Raw genomic sequence first — 17,033 nt, forward strand, 5'->3', positions numbered from 1 at the left:
CTTTTTTTAAAACTCTGTTGGTAGCCTCTTTTGACGCATAGATGTTTACTGTTTTCATGAAGTCCAGCTTTTCCTTTTGTCCCGTGTGCCTTTGGGTCATAGCCAAGAACTTATTGCCAAATCCAGTGTCCTGAAGCTTTCATTCCATGTTTTCTGTAATAGTTTTATGCCTTACATTTAGATTTTTGGTCCATTTTGAGTTATTTTTTGTGTATGGCGATAGGTCAGGGTCCAATTTCACTTTTTTGCATGTAGACATCCAGTTTTCCCAGCACCATTTGTTGAAAAGACTGTCATTTCCCCATTGGTGGTCATGGGGCTCTTGTCAAAAAATCACTTAAGGGGCCCTAGCCAGATAGCTCGGTTGGTTGGAGCATTGTCCCCAAGTGCAGAGGTGGCCAGTTCGATTCCTTAGTCAGGGCACATACAGGAACAGCTCGATATTCCTGTCTGTCTCTCTCTTCCTCTCTCATTGAAGTCAATAAATAAAAATATATTTTAAAAAAATCATTTAAGGGCTCTCTATTCTATTCCCGTAGTCTGTATGTCAGTCTTTATGCCAGAACCACCTTTTTTTTGATAACTGTTGCCTTGTAGTAAGTTTTGAAATCAAAGAGTGTGATGAGTCCTTCAGTTTTCTTCATTTTCAAGATTATTTGACTATTAGTGTGACCCTTGAGATTTCATTTGAGTTTTAAGATGGATTTTTCTATTTCTGCAAAAAGACTGGAATTTTGATAGGGATTGCATTCAATCTATAGATCGCTTTGGGTAATACTGACATTTTTAAAAACTGTATTCAGTCTTCTAATCCATGAACATGGGATGCATTTCCGTTTTTTTGTATCTCCCTTAATTTCTTCAAGCACTATCTATTCTGGTCACCGTGGAGGTCTTTTTCCTCCTTGGCTGGGCTCATTCTTCCAGCACCATGATGAGTAGAACCGGCGAAAGTGTCCTTCTCACTTCCCTGGGAGGACAAGCTCTTGGTCTTTCCCTGGACATGATGTTTGTTGTGGGCTTCTGGTATGTGGCTTTTATTATGTACAGGTCGTTTCCTGCTGGTCCTAGCTTCTTCTTTTTTTTTGATCATGAAAGGGTGTTGAATTTTGTCAAAGGCTTTTCTCTGTCAAGAGAAAAGATTGTGTGGTTTCCCACTTCATTCCATTGATTCATAGATGTGTAATTTTTGTGTTGCTGTTGTATATGAGATTTTCCTCTCTGTGATATCTTCTAACTTAACACGGTAGAGGTTTTTATTTTTGGCATGTGTGTGTGTGTGTAGTTAGTTATTAGAAAGAATCACCAGCACTTTATATAGCTCTTCTCACGTGCCATACACGGTTTTTAAAATTAAGCTTTATTTTGAGGTAACTACAGACGCCTGTGCCATTGTCGGAAATGAGCAGAGGTCCCATATCCCCTCTGCTGATTGTCCCCAGTGGTGGTACAGTCCCCTGATGAGCAGAGGTCCGGGTTTAAGTCCAGCTTTCTTCCACGCTGGTGCATTCATGTGCTGTCATGGCCTCTGCCTGTCCTTCTGCCTGGTCCCTGTCCTCGCTTTGCGTACCTGTGGGTCGCTCTCTGCTCTCCTGCTGTGGCCAGGGCTTCCCAGTGCTTATGGAGGTTGGGGTGGGCTGGGGCTTTGGAGGGCCTCAGCTTCACTGCATCCTCGGTGGTGACTCCAAGCAGGGGGCCGTCTTCGCCCAGGGCCCCGGGGATGCTGCTTTGGGAAGATGAGGCCAGCCCTCTCGTGCACCCAGTCCTGGGCTTGTGGCTTCCCCGGGGCACAGACTCCACTGTTGACCTGGGGGGGCTGATCCTATGGAGTGGAGGAGCAGTGCCTGAGGAAGGGGTGCCAGGCCCCCAACCCTGAGCCCCACGGGCAGAGGCTCTGTAGGACTCAGGGATGGAGGGAGGCAGAACCAGGCAGGGGGAGGATCTCCAGAGGAAGCAGATGCAAAGGTCCTGGGGCATCCAGGCACAGGCCGCTAGGCTGCAGACTCAGTCTCCAGAGGGCAAGGGTCACGCGGCCTCCTCACTCGTCACAGCTCCAAACCCATGATGACTCCACCCATCTCCTTTCATGGTCAGGATAAGTTATTTTTTTGCAAAGAGAGACAAAGCGTTACGAACCCTTTATATATGTGGTATGAAGAATCATACTGGGTTACAGGACTTTCTTAAAACTGTACCCACATTGTTTCTAATTGCTCACATATATGTTGAAAAATAATTATCCTGTGGAGTAAAATAAAAACATTGTCCGTCAGAGGACTGCTGGGCCGTGAACGGCGCTGCCCACCCTGTGCCGTCTATGGGGCTGTGACATGACATCAGTGACATGCCATTAAACTTCCTTGTCACCATGAACGGGCATGAAGGAAGTCTGCCTGCAGCAGTACCCAAGTGTGCTGTGTTTAATTTGGGGTTTTTTGGCAGATGTTTGACCCACTTCTGGGAAGAATGACGTTGGGCTGATGGTCTCTGGTTCCTGAGTCTTTGCTTTGCCCAATGGCGTCACCCAGGCCCTGGGTGCATCCTGCTCCTGAGGAGGTGCTCAGACTCGGCCTGGAGCCCCTCTTTCTCTCTGAACTCTTCCTCTTGGGTTTCAGGCCCCCAGGCTTGCCAAGCTCACTTTGGTGGCCAAGAACGCAGTGTGTTTTAAGGAGAATGCTCAGAAACAAGTGTTCTGAAGAGAACCTGTACCTTGTTCAGTGTCCAGCTCTGAGTCCCCAGAGCTGATGTGCGTGTGTCAGTCTGGCATGCCAGTGGTGGACGCCTGCCCCTGCAGAGCATGTCCTTTGGTATGTGCCATCTGGGTTGTGCAGTTGCAGCCCCTCGGGGGTCAGGTTCTCAGTCTGTGGTGTGGAGAGGCTGTATTGGTCAGCGTGGGGCCCTGGGCTGCAGTGGTCAGCATGGGACCCTGGGCTGCGGTGCCCGGAGTCATTGCGGAGGGGCTCTGGTGGCCAGTGTGGGGCCCTGGGCAAGGGGAAGTTCCCACAGCAAATCTGAAGCTAATCAACCTCATGAAATAACGTGGCATTTAACCTGCTGCCAAGTGAGTTCGTGTTGTTCTGAGGACAGAAGCCACGGGGACTCTGTCGGCTTCCTGAGGCCACGAACAAATCGCTGTGAACTCTGTGGCCTAAAACCACAGACCTTTATTCTTTCACGGTTCGGAGGCCACAGCCCTGAAGTGAGAGTAGGTGGGCCCACGCGAGCTGTCGGCAGGGCCGTAGTCCCTCCAGAGCAGCGGTTCTCAACCTGTGGGTCGCGACCCCGGCGGGGGTCGAACGACCAAAACACAGGGGTCGCCTAAAGCCATTGGAAAATACATATTTATTATACAATACATTTTTAAATAAAATATGTATTTCTGATGGCTTTAGGCGACCCCTGTGTTTTGTTCCTCCGACCCCCGCTGGGGTCACGACCCACAGGTTGAGAACCGCTACTCCAGAGGCTCTGGGGAGGGCCCTTCCGGCCCTTCCAGGTTTCGTGACTGCTGGCATTCCAGGGCTTGTGGCCACGTTGCTCCAGCCTCTCCCCTGTGTGCGTGTGTCCTCCCCTCTATGTGTCTCAGCCTCTGTTCTCTGTCCTGCTCTTGTAAGTGCCCTTGTCATCGGGTGTAAGGCCCAGGAGTCATCTCGCTCTGCTCATCTCACAGTACTCAGTTCAATTTCATCTGCCTGGTCCTTTTTCCAGCTAAGGTCATGGTCACAGGGTCCAGGGACTAGGCTGTGGATGTGTCTTTAGAGGCCACCATTCAGCACACCACAAGGACCTGGATTGTAGCATTCCCAGGGGCCAGGGATCTGTGTTCTTGCCTGGTGAATGTCAGTCTGACACTTCCGTCCCACTACCAAGCTGACTCATAGACCAGGAGGATGCCTTTGGCCTTTTTGTATATTGTTTGCTATTATAAGCTAAAGCCTAGATGGGAACTATTCAATAAGCTTTTTAAAATTCTTTTGTTTGCCTGAAATCAAACCCAATTTGGCAGGATCAGCTGTTATAAAGTAACAGATCTTATCTCAACTACTGGAATCACTGATAGGAAGGGCTTTGTCACCCGAACAGCTGCGGGGCACCCCACCTCCTCAGAGCTGAGGGGCCGGGGGCTGGTTCTGGAGAGTCCAGCCTGTGGGTGTCACCTCGAACCTGCTGGGGAGACAATGCAGGCAGATAAATGGCAATTGAATTGCCAGGGGCCCTAATTGTCCCGCTAAAGTCTTTGTGAAGGCGTGATCGATAACTCGCTAAGCATCTCTTCTTGTTAGAGGTTAAAAACAAAAGGAGAGAAATTGGATATATGTGAAACTGATAGATATTTCACCCAGAAAAGAGCTGTATTGATTGAGAACTAAAAAAAACCTGCCAGGAGCTGTGAAATTGGAAAATTAGGTATCAGAGTCACCTAATTTGAAAAATTAAACCAGAAGGAGTTACACAAATAGCATGGAAACTTGGATTTCATTTTATTTTGATCCTGTAACAATAAACTGGATTTTATAGGTGACTCTACAAAAGTAGTCAGTGTTGTCCAACCGCTGGTCTATAGTCTTCACACAATATAAAACTGGCACGAAATTTCTGGTGGACCGAGACCACCGGTCTAGATGTTGCTGCATCCTTACAGTTATTTAGTGGCCGGTTTTCTGAGTAGCATGTGCAATCCTTTTATTTTTTAAAAAACAGTGGATTTATTTTGGTCAACTCTTCACCGGCATAGGGCAGCTGCTCAGGACCACCTCTCCTGTCGTCTGCTTCTGGTGGGGCTGACTACGCCGTCTCTGTCCACGACAGACCTCTGCAGGGCGGCGCAGAGCCAGACACCAAGAGCTGAGATGCTGAGGGTCTCACGTTGCTGAGTCTTGGCTTGTTCATCCCGGACGTGGCATTTTCTCACTGAATTGATGGGGGCCCGTTCCCTGCTCTCCCCGCGACCCGGGCAGAGGGAGGCTGTAGCCCACCCGTGACCTGAACCCTGGCTCCAGGAAAGGACCTGCGGGTGGTTTGAGGTCCGATTATGATGGCACTCAGGGAAGAGAGGTGAATTCAGAGCTACGTGCTGATTCAGGTGCTCCCCGCCCCCCGTAGGTAGAAAGGAAGCAACAGGGATGGGCTGTCAGGCTGTCACCCCGCCAGGAGCAGTCTGAGAAGACCGACCCAGAAGAAACACGTGCGTTCCCTTTCTGTGTTGGAACCGGCTCGCGCACGTGCGCGGCTGCAGACCCCAGCGGTGCCCAGCAGAGGCCTTTTGCGTGCGTGTGTGGTGGCCTGCCTTGGACCCGAGTGCAGTCAGGTCGTGGCCACGTCCCGACCAGATAAACAGCGTGCGTCGGGGCCAGCCACACCCCGGGGCCTCGCCTTCCTGTGGCTCCTGATGCAGCGGGAGCCCGGCCCCGGCCCTCGGGGAGGCGCTGTTAACTCTCCCGGGCAGAGCACGGTCCTCCACGCCACTCCACGGCCGTCTGCCCTCCCTGTGTCCATGGCCTGCAGTTGGGGGGGCTGCCTGGGCACACTCGGCCAGTGGTCAGAGGGACGGACGGTGGGCCCTGTTTCTCCTCCTGCGTCACCCCCGTGGTCGGCATCCTCCACAGGGGGGTTCCTGGTGAGGTGGGGGGGAAGGGTGTCTCAAAACGGGAGCCTGGCCACCCTGTACTCTGTGCTGCCCTTGGGATGCTGTGCCCTGCGCCCGCCGGGTCCTTCTCTTGTAAAGTGTATGTGATGCTCGCTGGCCTCGCCCCTGCTCTTTAGTTAGCTTTGCGGTTCAAGCACCCTGGTCCCACCCACGTGTGCCGTGCGCTCACTCACGCCCATGTGCTTTGTTTCCCTGCCAGGCAGCGTCCGCCACCGCCCTGGCCAACCTGACGTGCATGCGCACGGTGCGCTGGGCCATCTGGAAGCCCTTGCTGGAAGCCGACTCCGGGAGCGTGACGCTGCCTCTGCAGGGCGGGACGCAGCCCAACCCCCTGCGCTGCCTGGTCTACAAGGTGCCCCCAGCCAGCATGAGCTCTGAAGAGGTAAAGTGTTAATACTTCGCCAGTGTGACTCTTTCACCCTGAGCGTCTAGCAAGTTGAGACGTTTTCAGAACTTGATGCATATATTTGTTGATGTTTCACGGGCAGAATCTGTTCGTATCATAGGTGTGCCCTTAAAAATGTGTGATTGCTGAGCCACAATCAGCGGCGAGCTTGTAGGGGGAGCTCTGCCTTGGGTCCCACATCGCTGTGCACGGGTCAGTCTGTCTCGGGGTGACCTGCAGGGCCGGGACTCTTAATTTGTACTCACTGTGCAACGAGAGCCACGTCTGTGCTGTGTGTGTCTTTCAGAAAAGGACTTTGAAACGTGCGGTGCCCGGGGGATGGGCCTCATGTCACACAAGTGCTGGGAGGGAGTCAGGTGGTCAGCATCCAGCCAGCTTGTCTTTGTGACTTGTCACTCACACCTGTTAGACCCTGGATCCCTTCAGCTGTGTACAGAGGGGTGGGACCATAGCAAGATTTTGCAATATCCATTTTTCAAATGAAGCTTCCTGTGAACCCCAGTAGAGAAAGCACCAAAAAGTGGGGCATGGCCAGGTGAAGTATGTGTGTGCGAGGGGTCTCATCCCCTGGCCCGTTGGTGGCCTGGCAGTATGGGCCATGGGTCATAGTGACCCAGGGAGCCACAGACACCCTGTGAAACCACTGCCCTGGCCCTCATGTGTTGGGCAGAGGTCTGCCTGGGGCTCCATGCTGTCTGATTCTCTGGCTTCCATCCCTGAGACATGCCCAGCCTGTCTCAGCAGGACTCCATTGTCTCATTTTTTTCTTAGGTATTTAAGGACGTCACCTGTGTGCTGACTTAGCGACAAACATTATTCGGTGCTATTATTTATGATTTGGATAATGCTCTGGGGGCCTGAACACAAGGGGACAGCTGACTGTGCAGCTTTTGATACTGCGAGGAATGTTGCTCATTATGGAAGCGCGTTCTGCGGCGCCCCTGCCCAGTCCAGCCGAGCCCTGGCTATAGCATTGCCATACGGGGAGCCCTGCGCACGGCCAGCCTCTGCCCAGCCTCCCGTCTTTTCTCTCTGTGCATAAATACATACTCATTTTGTGTAATTTTAGCCTTCTCATGCCACTACATTTCCTTCACTTCTTACGTCTGTAAACTCTGTTGGGACGTAACTTTGTGAATGTTTGGCTATCTTAAGGATGCAGATGCATCAAAAGCTGCCATTTATGACCAGGAATACACTTAGAGTTTCTCTACATCAGCACGATTGCCATTTTGGGCAAAGGTGTCCTGAGCATGGAGGACAGAGGTAGCCCTGGCCTTCCCCTCCAGACGGGGCAGCATCCCCTGCTGTGGCAGCCCAGCATACCACAGATATCTCCTCGGGGGGCCAGACATCTCCTAGGGGCAGGACAGCCCCAAGCAGAGGGTCACTGCTCTACACAGAGACCGAAGACCAGGACCTAACAGTGACTCACACGCCGACACCCTGCAGGGCTCCTGCTGCTGCCTGCGTTTCCACTAGCACCTGCCCTCGGGGGGTGAGCCTGTCCTCTGCCCCCACCACTTCACTTACATTCACTCCAGGGACAATGTCCCCAAGCCTGTGGGGCTTGCAGTCCAGTAGAAGTGGCAGATAAGAATCAAAGGAAAATATAAACAAACACACCATTTTTGGCTGAGTAAATTTTTGGGTTTATGTTGATGTTGTGATTGGTTCAATGTTACTTACTGTGAAGGTTAAGTCGTGTCCTAGGATTATGTTTTCTTTCCTAGATAACTCCTGTAGTTTTTCCCTTCAGCAAATAATTGTTTCAGCCTGACCAGTGGTGGCACAGGGGATAGAGTGTCTACCTGGGATGCTGAGGTCCCAGGTTCAAAACCCTGAGGTCGCCGGTTTGAGTGCAGGCTCATCCAGCTTGAGCATGGATCATAGACATGACCCCATGGTCACTGGCTTGAGCCCAAGGTCTGTGGCTTGAGCAACGGGTCATTCGCTCTGCTGTAGCCCCCCGGTCAAGGCACATATGAGAAAGCAGTGAACAACTAAGATGCATCTCTCTCCCTTCCTGCTTGTCTGTCCCTGTCTGTCTGTCTGTCTCTGGCTAAAAATAATAATTGTCAGAGGCAGCCATTTTCAGCTCTTAGCTGTGAATTAGTCTTTACTTTGTTTTCTTTTTTTGTTGTTGAATTTATTGGGGTGACACTGGTTAACATAATTATACAGGTTTCATTTTCCCAACTCTACGACACATCCCTGTGCACTGCATTGTGTGTCTGCCCCCCCCCCCTGCCGGGCCGGGTCTCCGTCCATCACCATTTGGCCCCCACGCCGGCCTCCACGTCCGCCACCCCAACGCTTTGCGTTCAAAGCCTTATGCTTCCACTGTTTCTTAGTTTACAGTTTCAGACGTTAACTGTCGACATCCAGTGATGATCGATGGGAAGCAAGATTTAAAAATCTGTTGTTTCCTAAGGCCTCCCCGCAGTGAAGTCTAACAAACTACATATAGGATCCGCATCCTGACTGCGGTGGCACGGGGCTTTCGCTGCGTGGCATTGTTGTCGTTGTGGCTAATCTCCGGTGAAGTCGCAGAAGGCCTCCCCTTAAGCGGAGAGAGGGAAGGTCGCCAGGGATTGGAAGGCCCAACATAATAAAGACAGAAAGCTCTCTGCGCATTGATCAGTAGATAATGCAGTTTCAATCAGAATCCCAGCAGGAGTCTTTTGTAGGTATAGATAATCTGATTCTAAAAACACCTACTGGAAGGTGAAAGAATTAGGAGAGTGAAAACAGTTTTGAAAAGAACAATGCAGTCGGAGGACCCATGCTGCGTAATTATGGAAGCTACAGCCCAGCTGCGGTGGCGGCAGTGTGGCGTGCTGGTGGCGGAGGACTGGCTTGTAGACATACGGGACAGACGGAGTGGGGCAGCCAGTCCACCAGGCGGCCCTGTAGGGCTACACGTGCACATAGGGCAGGACTCAACAGCCTTATACAGAAATATACTTGGGGACGTGAACACTAGGGTTACACAGCACTACGCACGCCAACATGAACAGCAGCTCTCTCTATTGTCACCGGAGCTGGGGAAAGCCCAGGTGTTCTTAAATGGGTGGATGGATAGAGAAGAAACTGGTGCACCGTTCAGTAGAATGCGGCTGGCAGTGGGGACTGGGAGCCGTTGGGGTACCCTCAGACCCGGGTGTGTTGAGTGAAGGAAGCCCGTCTCAACGTTAGGTACCCTAGGGTCCCGTTGTAGGATGTTGTCACAAGGGGGCAGCATGATGAGTTCTGGTGACGGAGCTGTTCTGTACCCTGCTTGGACCGGGTGCATTATCCACCAAACTTAAAAGGTCAGTTTTGCACAGGTAATTTAAAAGGCACGTTCAACCCTGGAGAAATGTGATTTCTACTCACGTGAGTGTGATTCTGTGATGCCATGGTCTCCTGGGGTGTTGCGGCTGCAGCCGACGCTGTCCTGCCCAGAGAATTACTAGGTTCTAGTTTGAGAGAGCACACGTGGCTTCTCAGACTCTCAGGGCTGGGCACATTGTTCCTGGTTGAATTATTCCAACTCAAGGATGCTAATGGCGGGAGTGTGCCCTTCACTGCTCTGTGGTCAATCATAGGTGCAGCAGGTGGAGTCGGGGACGGTCCAGTTTGAGTACTCGCTGAGCCCGGAAGGACACCTGGACACACCCATAGGGCACCCCAGGGCAGAGCGGAGGCCCTCCAGGAAGACACCCACGTCCCCTTCAAGTAAGTGTTTGCGGAAAGCTGCCGCTCGGAGCGCCCAGCACGGCTTCCGTCTGTTCCCAGGAAAGCCCTTTGCACGGCCCAGTCACGGGGGTCAGGTGGTGGACGCGGCGCTGGGACTGTGGTTGCTGGCGCGGCAGAGGCCTGCTGACCGCGGGCTGTGGTGTTGAGAGAGCCGAGGCTTGGCCAGTACCCTGCCCTTTGGCCACCGGTCTGCTCAGCTCCTTGTAGCTCCTGACCGAAGGCCCGTGGGGGGTGGGGTCTGTAGGGGACATCTAAAGGCAACTTTGGGTGGCAGCCCTGCAGACACAGGGCGCGAAAGGTAGTGGTGGGCTGAAAGCCACAGGCTGCCGGCTCGGTCTTGCATTGCTAATGTGGCTGTGAGTTGCTTGTTTTTTTTTTCTTTTTTAACTTGGTTGTTTTTTTTAAAAAATGCTTTCTGCTTCCTTGAAGTCTTGTCCAAGAGTGAGAGTCTGTGACGTCGTCTGAGGGAATGGGGTCCCCGGCAGAGCGATGTCTCTCCCGTGGGTGGTGGCGGGCCCGCCTGCGCGTAGCGGGGGAAGGTGCCGCTGGGCTTTCGCTCTGCATTTGGCTGGCTTGGCGCCATCCGCCGTGGCCAGCTCCTTGGGGTCGGGGCCTCTGTCTTCATGCCCAAGGACCACACAGCCAGCATCCTGATTGGGGATTGCCCCTGTGGGAAAGGCAGGGGTGGAAGTGAGCAGGCGTGTGGGAGAAGGTCCCCGTGAATGTGCACGGAACCTGTGGCTCTACGCTTCTAAAGATCTTGCTAGCCGTACGAAGGTTCTAGATCATGGGTGGCTGGGAAGTTAGAAAGCTAGGGAATGAGCCAGTGGAGGGGAGTGTGCCCATCCCTCCTTTGAAGGCTGACCCATTGACGGTGCTGCCGGGGGCAGGGCACTCGCCAACCTCTGCTGGCCGGAGGTCCTGGTGCAGGTACAGAAGCCCCCATGACTCTCATTTGGGAGTAAATTGTTATGAGTTGAGAGTGTAGTTTATGGAAACTGGTTTCATTGCATTAATTATGCATTTGGTGGAAGCAGCATACTTGACACCTAAGGACACTCGGGTGCTGAAATGTAGCAGCCCTTTCTACGGGGCAGTGCACGCGCCGGTTGCTGCTTTGTCCTTCCGGCTCTGCGTCTGGTGCTCAGCAGGCTGTCCGCGGGCTGCTTTTGTCCCGAGCGCATCCCACAGTCTCTGTGTGAGTGCTGCCGGAGCCGCCCCCACAGCCCACTTGTCCTTGAGACACTGCCAGTGTCTGCAGGGCCCCTGCTGTGGGTGGGGGGCGGGGCTCTCCCCTCGGCTCAGCTGAGAATGGATTTCCAGTGTTCCTTGATAAAGGCGAATGCATTGAAGGCATGGAACACATCGTTTAAAAATAGTAAACAAAGGGCCAAATTGATTTATGATCCATTCCCTATTGTAAATCTAGTATACTTTTCCTTCTTTGACATAGTCGTGGTTACATTTTAAAAGTAGAACAAATACCGACCTCTAAGAAACCGAACAACACGAGAGAAGGGTAGTGTGGATAGCGGTCTCCATGATGAAGGCTGGTCTAGTCTGTGATTACAGTAAACATGGTTACGCTGGTTTTTGATTGAGTTACCTGAAAGACAATGGATACTGGTAAAACTGGGCTCGGGCGCGCCTGGCGGTGTGCACGGCATAGACTGTGTCCATAGAGAGGGAGCGGTGCGGCCAGCTCTTGGGGACAGATGTGTGTACCCCTCCCGGAAGGGAGCCTCCGTTGTCTGACCCGTCCTGTGGCTGCGGCACTGGAGACACACGGCGAGTTAAGTGTAAAGACCCCCTAATCGTATTAATATCGATGCTGATGGGACCACCCTCGTCGCATCTGTGGGCCTGCGTCAGCGGTGGGGGCTCCACGGCCGTCCATCTGATGTCATGAGGGGACATGAGGAGACCTGCCACCTCGCCAGCTGCTGCCTCCATTTCCCAGAGTTGCCCTTGCACCCGCTTTCCTTGTGTACGTCACAGAGCTCCCTGCATCTCTGGGTTTGAGGTTTTTATCACAGTTGGAAAAAATTCGACCACTATTTTTTTTTTTTTTGTATTTTTCTGAAGCTGGAAACGGGGAGAGACAGTCAGACAGACTCTCGCATGCACCCGACTGGGATCCACCCGGCACGCCCACCAGGGCGAAGCTCTGCCCACCAGGGGGCGATGCTCCGCCCCTCTGGGGCGTCGCTCTGCCGCAACCAGAGCCACTCTAGCGCCTGGGGCAGAGGCCAAGGAACCATCCCCAGCACCCGGGCCATCTTTGCTCCAATGGAGCCTTGGCTGCGGGAGGGGAAGAGAGAGACAGAGAGGAAGGAGGGGGTGGGGGTGGAGAAGCAAATGGGCGCTTCTCCTATGTGCCCTGGCCAGGAATCGAACCCTGGTCCCCTGCACGCCAGGCCGACGCTCTACCGCTGAGCCAACCGGCCAGGGCCTCGACCACTATTTTTTCATTTTCTTCCGTCTCCCCCTGTCTCCTCCTTGGGGCCCCGGCCGCCCGCAGCTCCGATGCTCTTCTAACCTTGATTGGTAGCCCGTGCTGTCTTCCACGGCGGGCAGTTCCCACCGCCCCGGCGTCACGCCCACCGGCTCCCACAGCATCTGCCCCTTCACGTGTGTCACTGTGTGGCTCCGTCCCAGGCACTGTGGCTCTCATACCCACAGGTCCTGTCCGGTCCTCCCTGTATCTTCCGTGTCTTGACTTGGCATGTTCAAGGTTGCTCTCGTTCTGAACAGAGGCAGTGCCACTCTTCTGAAGTCCTTGTTTGCCAATTCTGGTATCTTTGTCAGTTCTGGTTGATTTCTGTCCTAATTCGGGTGTGTTTTTGTGTCTGGTGACTTCTGACCGGATGCCAGTCGGGGACGTTGTTATGTTGGGTGTTGCATTTTCTGTGTGTGGCAAACACGCGTGAGCTCGGGAAACAGTTCCGTCCTTCCAGGTCTTGCCCCAGAGGCTTATTAGATCCGCATTTAGTCTTGGGCTAATTAGTCCCCAGCCGTGACAAGGCCCTCTGACTGCTCTGCCCGATGGCCTCTGCCCTCTGCGTTAGGAGGTTTACTAGTCTGGCCGGTCTGTGGCTGCCTGTGAGCACCGGACACAGTCCTGGTGGCTCTCTCCCAGCCTTCGGTGGCTCCCTGACAAGTAGTCAGCGGAATCCCAGCAGGACCTCTGTAACTAACTGGATGCCTCTCTGTCCCTCAGCCCGCCTGGCCTCTGCACTGGGATCCCAGCTCTTCCATCCCCTAGGCTCTCGGCTCTGTCTTCTCAAGCCCCCTGCCCCGCCCCACCTGTGCCTGGGGTGCCCGCCCTGCACCGCCATCTGCAGTCTCACTTACGGTCGCCCTTGAGGAGGGGGACAGGCACACGGCTCTCGTCTTCTGTTTCTCCCTCCTCGGGGTTCATGCTCCATTGTCGCCTGAATTCCAGTGTTTTGAGTACCATTGTTATACATTTTGTCAGTTTTTACAAGATTTGTTTCAGGTGGGGGGACAAATCTGGTGCCTGCGATGCTCTCTGGGCCAGAAGTGGACGTCTGCCAGTGACCGTGGCCTCTGGCCCATGAAATCATCCACCTGGGGCCAATGGCCCCGTGGTCTGACGCCTCCCGCGGCTCTGGGTGCTGAGATCTCCGTCACCACGTCACGCTGTTGTGACCTTGCATCCTGGCCCAGGCGCTGCCGCACTGTCTCCTCGTGTATTGGCCTCCTTGAACATAGAGCTTCTTTGTCACACTGGAAGAGCACATGGTCAGGAACAGCCGGGGGGCGTCTGCAGGAGAGGCTCTGTCTCCCTTGACTCGCGGACTTACCGTGCAGCTCTATAACTGGAATGTGCCACCGCAGATAATGAGATAATAGGACAAAAGAAGGAGTATGATATCTGATAGCTCCCAGATGGGAGCAGGCTGGCTTCCTGTCACCGTTGTCACAGATGACCATAAACTCAGGGGCTTACAACAGCAGGAGTCACCGTCATGTTATGCAGTTCCGGAAGTCAGAGTCCAAAGTGGTTCCATGGCTGAAATCCAGCCGTGGGCAGGGCCATGCTCCTGGAGACTTGGGGAGTCCTGTTTCCCTGCCTCTTCTAGTGTCCAGAGGCCCCGGCCTCCCTTGCTGCCCCCCCCCCAGCACTGGTCCCCTCCCCCGGTGTTACCCCTCCTCCTTCCCCCGGCCTGCTCTGGTTCTGGTCCCTGGCTCCCCTTCTGTAGCAGGGCTGTGCGGTGGCGCTGGGCCCCCTGGGGCACCCAGGACGCCTCCCAATCTTAGGGCAGCTGCTAAGCAGCCACAGTTCTCCTTGGGGGTGCACTTTTGGGTGCACCAGTCCATGAACAGTCCTGGAATGGCTGCCCACGTGGAAAATATGAAGTCTAATTTCATGTCACGTCAAAAAATGAATTCTCTGTGGATTAAAAAATGAAACTGGCTCTGGCCGGTTGGCTCAGTGGTAGAGCATTGGCCCAGCATGTGGAAGTCCCGGGTTTAATTCCTGGCCAGGGCACACAGGAGAAGCGCCGATCTGCTTTCCCACACTTCCCCCTCTCCTTTCTCTCTCTCTCTTCCCCTCTTGCAGCCAAGACTCCATTGGAGCAAAGTTGGCCCAGGCACTGAGAATAGCTCTATGGCTTCCACCTTAGGTGCTAGAATGACTCCAGTTGCAACAGAGCGATGCCCCAGATGGGCAGAGCATTGCCCCCTGGTGGGCGTGCCGGGTGGATCCTGGTCGGATGCATGTGGGAGTCTGTCTGACTGCCTCCCGCTTCTCACTTCAGAAAAATACAAAAAAAAAAAAAAAAGAAAAAAGAAAGAAAGAATTGGAAATCTCAGATGAGAAGATTAGAAGGAAGAAAGGTTACAGGAAGAGCTGCTCCAAATGAATAAGAACTAATGAACAGCAGGGAAGAAAAATGGGGGGAGGAGTCCGTGAACAGGGATGTCACAGAGAGGAAACCAGGGTACCCCCCACACACATGAGAAAGGGCTCTGTTTCACCAGATCCGAGATATGCAAAGTGGAATGAGAACTCACCTCGCCCCTCTGTTGGAAAAATCTAGCTGTCACCTCTCAAGGGTGAACAGGGGTTTGGGAAAAGTGGACTCTCACCACGAAGGGACGTGGTATAGACACCTCTCTGAAGAGCGATTAGTGAACACCCAACAACTCAGACATGCCGTTTGCAGACGCCTGTGGCTGGCAGCAGCCTGTGCAGTGTCCAGGGCCTGGGGCGGGGGAGGACGCTCACGACAGCACTGCTTCTGGTAAAGTCCAGGAACAAGCTGCCCGCCCGCCCGCCCACGGGGGACGGTCAGTGAGCTGATTTGTTTGGACAAGGGGATGCTGTGTAAGGGTTAGAGTGAATGAGCTAGCCCCTCACGTGGCACTATGGGCAGAGGTTCAGGACAGGATGTCGAGTGAGGCCGCCAGTTCTGAAGGGCGTGGGGTAGTGCTGCCCTGGCCGACGATCTCACCAGCTCACAATGTCTCCGTCCCTCAGTTTCCTCCGCTGCAAAATGGGGTGGGCTAAGGACCTCAGCATGAAAAACAAAACTTGTAAAATCTTAGGGGAAGAAGTCAGAGAACGTTTTTTATGACCTTGGGCTTGGGAAGGCTTTCTTGAACACGACCGACAAAGCTTACGCCAGAAGAAGACTGAGCGATGTGTTTGTGCTAAAATAAGAAACGTTTGCGGGAGGGACGACTCTACACAGTGAGTTAAAAGACACACTTCGGACTGAAAGACACTTGCAACACATGTAACCATGAAAATTAATTTCAAGACTTAGAAGATGAGAAAAGAGAAAGATCACAGAGGAGCGCTACAGATCAATACGGAGCAGATAAACCACCGGAGAGAACCGGTGAGGACGCGCGGGCTGCAGAGCAGGTTAGATGCGTGGAGGCTCGTCGGGTGCTGAGGGCGCCCGGCCGGGGGCAGATGGTCCGCAGCCACCATGGGGGCCGTTAACATGCTCGTCATTGCTCCACGGCTGTGGTCATCCGCTGGACTGGGCGTTGGTGATCCGGGGCCGCCTGTCAGACCCGTTTACACAAAGGTCCAGAATCTCCCGGAAACAAGGTGCCCGGCAGGGGCAAGTGCACGTGCAGCGTCCCCATGGGGATTCTGCTGACCCCAGGGCCTGTGGTGGGCGCACAGCAGTGCCGTGATGCCGTCCAGGGAAGCAGGCTGTCGCTGGGCTCGGGAGGCTCCGTGCTGGCACAGCTTCTGCCAGGTTGTGCTGGCTGTTCTGGAGGAGCGCTGGGGAGGTTCCTCAGGTGGACCCCCCCTCATCCGTCCAGTGGAATCCTCGCTGAGAGTCTGTGATGTGCCAGGTACTTCTTAGGCCCCTGTCTGTGTGGAGCTAGCATTTTAAAAAGAGACAATAAGCAAACAAATCACCAAATGTTTTAGGTAGCAAAGAATCATGTTTTATCCTGGTTTGGGATGCTGAAGGCGGGCAGCTGTGTGTGTGTGGAGGCATGGGATCCCAGGGACTCTGTCCTTCCCCTTAATTTGCTGTGGGCATGAAACTGCTGGACAACTAACCTATCAAAGAAAACGAGAGTATGACTTGTGGGGAGTGTCTCCAGTTATGCCTGTCTTGATTCGACTGACTTGTGTTCAGGGTTTCTGTTACTGGTTCCATGGGTGAGGGTCCGCTGTGACAGAGGTCAGCAGGTGTAAGCCAGACAGAAAATGTGGGAGGCTTTGTGGGCCAGGTGACCTGTGTCAAACTGCTCATCTCTGCTGGGCCATCGTGAGATTGTGAGAGCTGCTGATGCTTGTTAACGAGAATGGCTGTGTTCCAATAAAACTTTGTTTATACACATAGGCTGGGGCCAGCTATGTTCCAGAAATCTTTATTTATACACACGGGCTGGGGCCAGCTGTGTTCCAGTAAAACTTTATTTATACATACAGGCTAGGCCAGCTGTGTTCCAGTAAAACTTTATTTATACATATAGACTAGGTCAGCTGTGTTCCAGTAAAACTTTATTCATACATACAGGCTAGGCCAGCTGTGTTCCAGTAGAACTATTTATACACATAGGCTGGGGCCAGCTGTGTTTCAGTAAAACTATACATACAGGTTGGGGCCAGCTGTGTTCCAATAAAACTTTATTTATACACACAGACTGAGATAGTTTTGACGGCAAGTCATGATATGCAGGTCCCTGATCCATAGCTTCCGTCTTTGTCACATCTCTCAGGTGCAAGGGAGGGAG

At 53.3% G+C, this 17,033-nt stretch overlaps 1 protein-coding gene across 2 annotated transcripts in view; it reads left to right on the forward strand.

Annotated features, from left to right (window-relative positions):
- Positions 1 to 17,033, forward strand: part of NPHP4 (nephrocystin 4) — an 86,539-nt gene that overhangs the window by 35,015 nt on the left and 34,491 nt on the right. Inside the window, exons 10-11 of one of the 2 annotated variants that reach the window (XM_066270613.1) lie at positions 5,847 to 6,029; positions 9,644 to 9,773. In XM_066270613.1, the coding sequence (XP_066126710.1) occupies positions 5,847 to 6,029; positions 9,644 to 9,773 (313 nt within the window). The remainder of the gene's footprint in view (positions 1 to 5,846; positions 6,030 to 9,643; positions 9,774 to 17,033) is intronic. The other variant, XM_066270614.1, reaches the window with a different exon arrangement.

The sequence above is a fragment of the Saccopteryx bilineata genome, chromosome 3 (genome assembly GCF_036850765.1).
Source record: "Saccopteryx bilineata isolate mSacBil1 chromosome 3, mSacBil1_pri_phased_curated, whole genome shotgun sequence".
Lineage (NCBI taxonomy): Eukaryota > Metazoa > Chordata > Mammalia > Chiroptera > Emballonuridae > Saccopteryx > Saccopteryx bilineata.